The sequence below is a fragment of the Molothrus aeneus genome, chromosome 12 (assembly GCF_037042795.1).
Source record: "Molothrus aeneus isolate 106 chromosome 12, BPBGC_Maene_1.0, whole genome shotgun sequence".
In the NCBI taxonomy this organism is placed as follows: domain Eukaryota; kingdom Metazoa; phylum Chordata; class Aves; order Passeriformes; family Icteridae; genus Molothrus; species Molothrus aeneus.
This window is the reverse complement of record NC_089657.1, coordinates 16309192-16320567: the sequence shown is the minus strand read 5'-3', so window position 1 is coordinate 16320567 and position 11376 is coordinate 16309192. Positions and strand designations below refer to the sequence as shown.

The window sequence follows — 11376 nt, the reverse complement described above, 5'->3', positions numbered from 1 at the left end:
TCCCGAGCGCACGGCCGGCCCGCCGCCGCCGCGCGCGCGAGTGACAGCCGTGACAACCAATCGCAAGCCTCGCCTCGCGGACGCTGACCAATGGCCTGGGGCGGCGTGCGGTGGGGCGGGGCCAGCGGCGGTGCGCGCGGAGCCGAGAGGCGCGGCGCGGCCCGGCCCTCGCGGCCCCGGGCCCGGCCCCCGGCGGCCGCTCCGCCCGCGCCCCGGGGGGACCGGACGCCTCGGCGGCAGCGCGCAGTAAGTGCCGGCCCGGCCGCCCCGGCCGCCCCGGCGCGGGGGGCGCTTCCAGGGACGGGCGGGGTGGGCTGGGCCGGGCCGCGCCGCGCCGCGGGGGTGTCCGGCTGCGCCGTCCCGTCCCTCCCGCGGGCACTTCGGGGCTGCCGCGGCCTCTCGGGGGGCGGTCCTGGCCGTATCTCGGGCAGGCCCGGCGGAGCGGGGAGCCGGCCGTGAGTCCGCGGCTGAGCCCGCGCTGCCTGGGCAGCGGGAAGGGCCCCGTAACCCGTTATCCGCCCGGAAACTTCTCGGGATGGGGAAGGAGGGACTTCCCGCAGGGATGGAGTGCCGGCAGCGGTGCAGTGCGCACGGGGCCAGGGCGGTCGCTGCCGATCCGGTGTGTGTCAGAGCGGGGTCACAGGAGGGTGACATTGCTGGGGACGGTCCCCGCGCCTGGGCCAGGGTGTGACGGGACCGTGCCCTTCTCGGACAGGGTGACGGTGACAGCCGGGGAGCTCCGGGGCAGTGCGCACACACGGTCGGGGCTTCCCCGCTGCCCTGGAGCCTGGTCAGCTCTGGAGAAGCGGTGGGGGAAGCCAAAAGTTCACCCACGGGGAAGCCACGTCCCGTTGCCAGCAGCAACACAGTGCCGCTTGTATTGCTGAGTTACCACAGATACTTCATCTTGGTGAAGTAATGAAGAAACTATACTTGTTATTATTCTTCATGCAGAAACCCACTGACCCATCTTCATCCCAGTGACACAAATCTCTGTTCTTGTCACACCCAAAATGAAACAGCAGCACAGAGATTAAAACCAATACTTCAGAAAAGGCGCAAGGTGGGGCCCAGAACAATTTTCTGCAACTCAGAAGTAAGCAGCACCTATCAGAGATCAGTTTGGAAATGCTGGCTTGGGAGAGAAACAAACGTGTTCTCCTTATTTGCAGACCCAGCAGAGCCCAGCACAGAGCACTCCTGGCTGTGCAAGGAGCTCTCTTGGTGCAGGCAGTGGAACAATGCCAGCTGGCAGCAGCTGAGGATCTGGTTCCTCTTCTGTTCTATTTGTGCATGGACTGTGCTGGAACCTGCCAGTGATAGGTGGTAGCTGTCCCTGGCCCTACAGCTGCCATCAGAGGCTTGGAGTGTGCCCAGCCTGCAGATCAAACTTCCAGCACCAGGATGACAACTGGGAAAGGAGGGTGGTGGGGAAAGATGATCCCCCCCAGCTCTGCTGTGTAAGCTGTGGGCCCTGGGCCATCCTTGCACTCAGCCTCTCTGTCTGTCTGCAGCCTGGACCAGGAGGAGCTGGGGAGCAGAAACAGCCCTATCTGAACCTGGGAGTGGTTGTGTAAGCCAGGTCAGAAACCTTTGACACAGGACTGCTTTTAGAAGTAGGTCTGTGGGCACAGGAATCCTTTAGCATGAGCAGGATGACAAGAGCAAGAAAAAGAGCCTCCATTCTTCCTCAACCAGATTTCAGCTGGCTTATTTCAATCCAGCCCTTTTAGTTTTTTAGAAGTGACACCACATTCAGCTGAAGAACTAACCAATTTTGTTTCCAAAATTTAGGAGCTGTTCAAGATCTAGAGTCACACTCTGCAAAGCCCTTGGGCCTGCTTCACTCCTTTCATTTAGGCTCTTTTTCCACTATTTCCTTGGCAGTGGCTTTTTAAAAAATGGGTATTATCATTATGGAAAGTTTCCCTGAATAGCACAAATTGATGGATTCTGCCTGAGCAGCTGCTCGATCTGCTCAATAATTCCTTCCCTTTCCCTGCTGGGCTGTGACTGCTGCTGCTGCTGTTGTTATGACACTGATTTCAAATTTGCCATCTTTGTGCCCAAGTGTGCACTGCACCTGAGCTGTGCTGTGGTCAGGAGTGGCTGGAGAAGTCCAAGTGCCTGTGGTTTAAGCAGAGTGCAGGGCTTGATGGTCAGTGAAGGGCACAATCCCCTTCAGCTGCAATGACTTGTGGCCCAGCACAATGTTAGGAGGGACCAGACCAGAACTGTTATTATTCACATTTCTCTAGAAACTCCAGGGAGTTGACAGTGTCTTCCAGACACTTCAGAATTCCCCTTTGCTTCACAAAGTTGTTTCCAGGGGACTGAGACAGACCCTGCATGAGTGGCAAAGCATTTACCTGCTCAGGGAGCTGCAGGACAAGTGGAGGTGACTGCTCCAGCTGCTGACTGAGCACAGCACAGGCCGGTGCTGCTTGCCTGGGGTGGTTTCCTGCTCCAGCTGTTAGTGGCAGATGTTGATCATGCTGCTTGCTGCAGTTGTGGACAGCAGTAAGGCACCACAGTGTGGGAACTGCACAGTAACCTTGCCTGGAATGGAACAGAGTGGAGCAGAACAATGGCTCGTTTCTCTTTGCAGGCACATCTTTTTCTATTCAGAGCTCACTAACCCCTCTGTCCCAGCTGCATTCCAGCCCAGAGATGCAATGTCTGCTAAATTGCAGGGAAATTACCAGAGAACTGCTACAGAAGTTCTCAGGTCAGCTCAGCTCCAGAGGTAGCTGCGTTTTCAGGGAAGCAACTGATGATCTAAAGTTACATACAGTGTTTTTATAAACAAAGTGTGCAAATACTTCCCATAGGCTCATCCCATGGTGTTTTGCAACTCTTGATCATTTGCACAATAGAAGCATGAAGCAATTAAAGCCTTTCATGTTCTCAGCATGAACAGATCTATCAAATTTCACAACTCCAATCCAAAATTGGACTAATTTTAAAATTAATATTGATAATTGCCAGTGCATGACTAATCTTGAGTGGGTGCTTTCATGAGGGATTGAGAAATACTTGGTGTCTTTAGATGGAGGACTGATGCAACCCACCCTTTCCAGAGCACTGGGATGAGCAGCAGTGGGACAGTGCACACAACAGGGAACTCCTAGTTTGGATTCAATAAAAAGCATTCTGAGATATGGATGCCTCACAGCTGAGTGTCATTTCATTGGGTATATTCCCACTGATAAGGGGATCAATACAACTTTTCAAAAATTAAAAGCAAGAGACAGAAGCAGGAAGATGCTCTATCCTGGGACAGATAGAGACCGCCTGGTTCAGCCTGGGGCTTCCAGAGACAAGGGTTCTGAGGTTGTCCCCACACAGATCTCCAAGTGACTGCAAGGAGGCAGAGCTGGAGTAGTGATGGGAGAGTTATCACCAACTCCAAGTGAATCAGGCATGACTTTGGGGGCTCTCAGTAAGCTTAAAAAACATTTTTCTTATTTTGAGCAGGCATTCAAAAACTGTGCTGGTGAATTGGGGAACTGTGGGAAAGGTTGTGCCTGTCTCCAAGAGCTCTGCACTGCTCATTTGTTCTCATTCTGTCCTAGGCCAAGTCCAGTGTGGTTCCTACCCTGAGGAAAACTCATCAGTGGTGATGCTGCAGGAGAGGTCTCACGTGGGGCCCTCGATTGGAAGGGCAGCTCTGCACTCCTGTAGCTGATGGGAGAGGACAACAGCTTGGTAACAGGAGCTACCAAGAGCTGGCAGGATGAGTTACAGCTCACCCTCTGTGCATGACTTGCATCACAGCACCCCCAGCACGGCCAGGCCAGACCCAGGGACAGCTCTGGATGTGACTGTACCACAAACAGCCACCATAAGCCCTGAGACTGCCAGTTTCAATAGCACCAAAATCCCAGACATGGCCAGCACGGGACCTGGCATGAGCACCATGCTGCTTTCCTTTGGGATCATTACTGTGATTGGCTTGGCTGTAGCAATGGTAAGACAGCCCAGCTAAACATTCCTGTCTCTTGAGGGTGGAGGGTGGCTAGAGGTTCTAGGACTGATTTACACTGAATAATTTATTTGAATTCTATTACTGTTTCACCCAGAACTGCTGGGAACTGATAGTTCCAGAGAGTCCTTTCTTTTTTAAGGCCTCTATCAAGTGCTCCAGTATTTCTGCAGTCTCCCTGAGGTCTGATCCAAATGGGATGCTCAGCAGGCCTAGGAGCAGCCATATGTAACAGTATTTGTTTTTAATAGCAATAGGAAATTCAATTAAAAGGGAAAAAAGCAGATTCTGTTCTGACTTGTTACCTGGAACAGCTGCATTGATTTAAACCTTCTCTTGGGCCCCACAAGAAAGTTTATCCATATTAACTTTTCAAGCAGACTGTTGAAACCATGTAAGTCCCCCCTGTGGACATGGGGTAATTCTTTTTGAATTAAAGTGGCCTGAATCCATCTTAGCAAGACTCACCCTGGACTGCATTTCCAAGGTTCTGCCTGCTAGGTATCAGTCCTTGAGGGTTTGGTGTGTCACTAACCTTGCCATTAATGCTGTGGGCAGAAGCTTTCAGGTACCCCGATTCTGGGCAGGCAGTGCAAGGGCTGCAGCTCTCCTTTTATGTAACCAGATCATTTCCCTGCCAACAGAGAACAGAAGGTAGCAGCAAGCTCCCATCCCTTGTGCAAGGAAGGGCTTCACTAATACAGCCATCAGAGGAGCCTACTGCAAAATTTCATTGCAGGCCCCCGGAGGAATTTTTCCAAAAGCCCCTAAGAAAACCTGGAAACAGTCAAAAGTTCCCAAGAGCAGCATCCAGCGTCCGTAGTTCTCAGAACAAGGCTGTGGAGGCCCAAAGCCTCCCTTTCTTCCCTGCAGAGGCTGACAGAGGCAAGTCCCTGAGCATGCCCTCCCTCTTTGCTTCTTCCCTTTCTACTGGGGAGGGGGTAGCAGCACTTCTGTGCTGTAGGAAATCTGCACATGAAAATCACAAAGGGAAGCATTTTCATCCACTCTTAAATTGCCATATATGTCCTGCAGCCACAGAAATGTGCTGAGCTACACCTGGTAATACACCTAATACTCCTACTCCTACTAACACACCTAATAACAGGCCACTGAGCACTTAGTGTCAGACATGATGTGCTGCCAAGCTCACAGTGATGCATATGAAATGTCATTTTCCTTGTCACTTCTCCCTTCCCCCACTTTGGTGCACAGTGACACCAACCTTCTCTACCTCTTTCCTGTGTGCCCAAAATTCCTCTTCTCAGCTATTCCCCATCCTACTGGGACTGCTGTAATGATGCTTCTTTTTCTCCTTCAGGTTCTGTATATCAGGAAGAGGAAGAGGTAAGTAAGATCTGTTATTGGCTGAAGGGAACTCAGTGCTTCAAAATGCAGAGTGAACTCAGGAGGAGATGGGGAGAGTGCAAGTGATGGCTGTGGGAGAACATTGTGTGACTGAGGCTGGCACACTGACTCCTGGGACTGGGCATCCCTCTGACACCAGAGTGTCAAAGACTCCTCCACAGCTTTGGAAGGAGAATAAGGCTGAGCAGGAGGAGGTCAGGGATCCTACAAACTCATCACACTTCACCTATGAGATGCATCGAAACAGAGGAGAGGGTTATGGCTGTATAAAGAAGCTGGGAACTCCATCATGACAGGTGTAGATCTCAGGTTTCAGCCATTCCCAGATTGCTGTTTTCTAGCAGCCCAGGCAGTGACAGCAACTGGCAGCAGCACAGTGCAGAGATGCAGCTTCAGCCCAGGAGTTAATGTCTTAATTTCCTTGCTAAGCTCCTGGCTGAAAATAGAGAGGAGAGCAGCACACAGGGAGAATCACATCTTGGTTCTTCTGTGTCACAGCAGGGACTCTGGTGAAGATCCATAAGCTTTGGTACCTCCTCCCTCCCCCACTCCTTGGGGCAGATCTGGCCATGCACAGACTTCCAGAAAGTGCTGTTGCCCACTGTAAAATTTCCTAGCCCAGCCCCAAAGCCCAGGTCTGGGTGCTGCTGCAGGAGCAGTGCTTGGCCTGTGAAAGTAGCACTGCTGGAGATAATGGTTGTGCTGGTAAGCTCATAGAGAAGCAGGGGAAGAATGTGTCATCCTAACACTTGCCAAAATAGATACTTGTGGTGACACTGCCAGTAACTGCTTGTGTGTTTCCTTCTACTTCAAAACTCAGCTATAGCCAAAGGCAGGACTCAGTGTTCTCCCAGGAGCCACCCCATCCATCACCCAGCTCTGAGGAGACCCTTTGAGTAATAATTCATAGCTCTGTCTCTTGGAGCAATGATACAAGAGTAGGAACAGTGTCCACAGGCATCAGCTCCCTGTGAGAATCTCTCTCTTTCCTATTTTCTATTTATTGTTCATTATTTCTGTTTAATTTTATGTGCTTCAGCCCCAGAGTTAAAGTACTCTCAGGCCACTGGAGCTTGAAGTGCAGTGTGGGCAGAGGGACAGGGGGAAAAGTCACAATGTGCCAAGCCAGTATGTTCCACTGTTTCTTTTTGTCCCTCCACATAAAGCCTAATCTTTTAAGGTCTGCAAGAACTTAAATCCCGATTCCTCTGTGTGTAAATGCCTGCCAACATAGATTAGTGATGGCAGTTAATCCTTGTAACTGCACTCTGGGTGCCTTGCACTCCTGCCAGCTGTGTGTAGTAGGTTCTTAGCCTCATCCAGCAAGAGCCACAGGAGCAGAATCCCTGTGCAGCAGGAGAAGCAGGCTGCAGAAAGCCTCAGCAGTGGGGTGGGGAAGCAGCCTGAGCTCTGTCCTTCTCAGCCAACCCTCTCCCTCCCCCTGGGCAGGTTGGAGAAGCTGCGGCACCAGCTCATGCCCATGTACAACTTTGATCCCACCGAGGAACAGGATGAGCTGGAGCAGGAGCTGCTGGAACACGGGCGAGATGCAGCTTCTTCCCAGGCATCACACAGCAAGGTAGGCAGCAACCACCCCAGGCTCAGTGCAGCACTGCTCCCTGCACTCCAACAGGGCCAGGGAGATTTTGTAGGGCTGCAGGGTAGGGAAGATCTCAGGAGGACTTCCCCATCTCTGCCAGCCCTGGAGGTAGAGGCCTGAGTGTTTTGGAGTGCTTAGGGTGGACTGAGGAGTCAGGCAGTGTTTGACAGGAGGCTCTCTCCTGCCCACTGTAACAAGAGGTAGGAGATATTTGAAAGAAGGGCTTCTCACCACTGTTTGGGTCCAGCTTCACAGTGTTGTCTGTTCCCTTTGTCACCACCACTACTACACAAAAAGCCTTTTTAAAAGAGCCAGCAGGATGGTTGGAACAGGTGTCCCTTACCCAGTGACACAGCCTGTCCTTGGAGCAGACATACCTTTCCTTTCATGCATTCCTTTCCAGCTGCTCTCTGTTACCCATGTCATCCCCTGCTTTTCCTGTCCAGGAGCAGGAGTTCTCCCAAACGGTTCTCAGTTTCCACACACTTTATACCTTCAGAAAATCTGTAGCAAGCTTGGTGTAGGCAGAAAAGGAAAGAGGAAATAATAAATACAAGTGTAATTATAAAATACTTACCTTGAGACATTCTTAACATGCTGAAGAGCTCAAATTTCACATTGGAATATGAAAGATAACCAACATGAAATATACTAGTTTGGAAAGCAGGAAATGTGGTCTATAAAAGCAAAGAATCTTATTCTCTGAGTAGCACATACTAGAACAACATCAGATCCCTCTATTAATTCACATGGGGGCTTACCTGGAGGTAGTAGAGGGGGGGAAATTTTAAGGCCAGAGTTAACCTCATCCCAGTAAAACCAGAATCATCCTCTCCAGGGACAGACTGGCCAGCAGGATGCCTCAGGTCCCTCTTGCTAATGCTTGGGAAATACAAGAGTTTAAAGATTCAATATAAAAAGAGAGGGAGAGTCTAAAACAACAGCTCAAGTTCAGGCAAATGCACATTTCCAGGCCTTCTTGATATCTCAAGCTTTTCATGCTGCCTTGTATATATAAATAGTGAGACCCAGTAATCCAATGACGTGGGGATTTTAAACTGGCATGGATGTGCTGACTAACTCTCCAGGCTGTTGTATTTTCCTGTCACAGCCTTGTTAACGCCTCGTTAGCCGGGCAGCCGCCCCTGGGAGGGGTGAATGGCTCCCCTGGGAGGGTGAATGCCGCTCCAAGGTGCAGCCCCGAGGGCTCTGAGCTCTCCTGCTCCCCTGCAGGTGCTGCTGCCGAGCCAGGGAGCCCTGCAGAGACCGAGCCGCCTGGTGTTCACTGACGTGGCCAACGCCATCAATGCATGACCGGGCCCTGACCTGCCCCGGGATCCTGCTGACAACGAGGAGGATGAAACCAACAAAGCAGTGACTTCCCTCAAGCATGGCTGATCCACTGAGCCCAGCTGGTCACCTGTTGGTTTGTGTTACACATGGGCACAGGAAGTGCCACCACTCTGGGAAATAAACCCTTTGTGAGGGCAGTGGTGATTTTCTGGTGTGTGTGTTACCATTAAAACCTCCTGAGCTCCAGTTTCTGGGCTGGCACTGCTTGACACCACCTACCAAGCTTTGAGCTTAGGAACAGTGCCTGCTTTGTGTAGATTAACCTGTCAGAGCACAGAGCTGTGCTCGCTGGGTCAGGGAAGGAGAGAGGGGCACATCTCAGAGAACTACTGCACTGGCTTTGTGTGCCCAGGCCCCAAGGAAAGTGCTGGATGAGCCTCTCTGTGCAGTGACCACAGCTCTGGCCAGTCCTGGGGACTGGTGGCAAAGCCTCTTTGAGCCAGGAGAGCTGCCTGCCCCAGCTAAGGGGTGACCTGGGGCACAGCAAGGAGAACAGAACCAAGGGATTATCCTCTCCCGGGCCTGTGGCTGCTGGTAAATGTGCACCAGGGAGGTGTTGTAGCATGGGAATTCACTGGCTTGAAAAAGTGAAACAGTGAAGATCTGGCTGATAGCATCTTAACTGAGGAAGTGGCTGAATATCCCAAATTAGAGCTACTCTATAGACAGAGGGGATTTCCCACAGCTAGAGCCAGGGCCTATCACTATCTGGCTATGTGAGCCCTGCTGCTGAGCTAGGAATAAGAGTGCTTGGGCCACAAAGAGGAGTTAAGCAGAACTAGGGTTCCAATACCATTTCTCCCTTCCTGCTTTGGCTCAGGGAAGTTTCTACAGTGCAGAGCGTTATCCAGGAAAAAACATTAAGCTTTGAAATACTTTCTTTTAAAAAAGGAAAAACATGTATTGGCTCAACAACAACAACCCAGTGTTTGCCCCCAGAGATGACTAACAGCTGGTTTGTACTTCCTTACCTGCCAGGACCTGCAGTCAGAGCCTTCTCTTCTTCCTGCTGAAGGGAACACAGAGCTTTGCCTTAGCCTCTGCTCGAGTTACCTGCTAGGAACAGGTAGGTGGGACTAGACAGGTAAGCCAGGGGTTTCCCTGTAGCCCTGAAGCATCTCTGCCTGTGCATCCTTCAGGGCTGCAGGAGGAATAGAGTGCCAAGGGGTCTCTGGCCACCTTGGCATGTGGCAGAGCAGTGTGGGGGTCTGTTGGCTGAAAGCCTTTTGGTGGGCACTGGCCCCAAGTGCTGCAGAGCAGCCAGGGAGCAGCATCAGTGCCCAGCTGTGCCCTGATCACCTCCTGATCTTTGTGTGGTTACAGGCATTGTCAATCAGATTTTATTCCATCCACAGCACCAGTTAAAAGGGAATCAGGGCAAGCCAAAATTTGAATGCAGTCTAAAGCTTTATGCAAGGAGTTGTTTCAGAGTGGCAATTCAGGTACCATGTGCTTTGTTGCAAGTTTGGACCTGCCAGTTAGTTTTTGTTCTTCCCCTGTGTGATTGTTTTTCCCATATTCATTAAATGCAGACTCTTTCCTGGGCCTGTGCCCCTGACCCCTGCAGGGTACAGCTCCTTACCAGCCTTCCCTCTTCCAGCTTCCCTCAGGGCAGCTTTGCAGGGCTAAATTGCTTTAGTTTTTCAGTATCCAGCTGTCTTTTTAGAACTAGGGATTTCTGGGGGTATTTTAGGGGTTGGGATATGAAAAACAGCCCAATCCTCATTGCCAGGAGATGTGGCAGGAGGCACTCCCAGGCTGCTGCTGTTTGCCCCCGGGGATGCTGCTGGAAGGAAGGTGCATGGGTACAAACACTCAGTGTAATGCAGATTAGGTCCTTAGCGTTTGGAGTCCGTCTGTGGCTATTCCCAGCCATCAGCCTAGAGACAAATACCTCCCAACACAGACACACACTTGCCAGCTCCTGCAAGTGCTCACTGAGAGCAGCCACAGCTGATTTCTCCCTTCCTGCCTGTCCCCCCTTCCAGGCTCTGCAGCAGCACAGGGAAGCACGTGGCAGTACGGGTGACCAGCTGTCTTAAATTGCAGCATTTTCCCCAGAACTCTTAGGACTGGAATTTGAATGGTTGTTTTAAAGTCAACAAAAAGCAAGTGTGAGCTGAGCTGTTTCCTCAATGCCTCAGCCCAGTGTGTGCCCTTCTCCCAGTTCTGTGTGCTGCAGTGCAACAACAAACACACCTACACAGGACTTGTCTTGAACCTCTCTCCCTGTGATGGTAGGCTTTGTCCTGTGATGACTGCCCTTAAGAGTAAAGAAGTACAGATAATAAGACTAAAAGAATATTATGGGTAATTGCTGGGCTCATATTCTTTTAGTTCCATAGCGCCTCCTCTCACAGTTCTTGGATGTATAATTTAGCAGAAGCATTATGATGTAATTTAATTCAAGTGTTTCTGTGTTTTAATGCATTGAAATATAATTAAACTATTTACATGAAAGTCTAGTGTGATTGTCTTTTTCCCCTGTCATTTGCAATTTCCCACAGGAACTGCTGGAGTGTTACCCCAGTATCTGCTGGTAATTTGTGTGCAGTGAATTCCCCTGCTCTTTCAAAAACTGAACTCAATGTGAAAAACTTGGAAAGGGAAGCTCTGTGGGGGTCAAAGTTTAGTGTTCTACAGCACAGAAACTCATATCCCTTCAGAAAGGCTTGCTGGAGAAGGCAGGAAGGCAGGAGCTTCCAGCTGCCAGTCCTGGGCATCCAGAGCCCAAAAAGAAATCCCAACTTACCCTTAAGATGAATTCCTGTACAAACCAGGGGTTCATCAGCTCACCTGCAGCTCTGCCCACACCGAGGGGAATAACATGATGACATTGCTGATAGATTTCAGATTTGCTCCTGCCTCATCTGGCCCACAGCCCCAAAGCTTGGGACTACTTAGGAAAGCTGTCAGATGAACTCAAGAGGCAGTGCACAGGCAGAGAATTAATTGTATTTAAAGCTAAATAGCTGTATAGCCCACAGAACCATGTGGGGGAGAAACAGACTTGACTGTGGAGACTTCTGGGTGTACATGTGAAGCAGAACTGGCTTGTGTTCCAATCAAG

General features: G+C 50.9%; 1 protein-coding gene across 2 annotated transcripts; it reads left to right on the top strand.

Moving 5' to 3' along the window:
- The first annotated feature begins 166 nt into the window (after nucleotides 1-166).
- On the top strand, nucleotides 167-10766 carry C12H3orf18 (chromosome 12 C3orf18 homolog). Of its 2 annotated transcripts, XR_010784401.1 has the most exons (6): nucleotides 167-246; nucleotides 3576-3970; nucleotides 5307-5332; nucleotides 6803-6932; nucleotides 8187-9372; nucleotides 10295-10766. XR_010784401.1 is itself a non-coding variant. In XM_066558200.1 (5 exons), exons 2-5 carry the CDS (start codon nucleotides 3737-3739, stop codon nucleotides 8265-8267), a joined length of 471 nt encoding a protein of 156 aa, XP_066414297.1. In that variant the 5' UTR covers nucleotides 167-246; nucleotides 3576-3736; the 3' UTR covers nucleotides 8268-10766. The 2 variants fall into 2 exon arrangements, 1 of the variants encoding a protein (XP_066414297.1); XM_066558200.1 differs by having other exon boundaries at nucleotides 8187-10766.
- The last annotated feature ends 610 nt before the right edge of the window (nucleotides 10767-11376 follow it).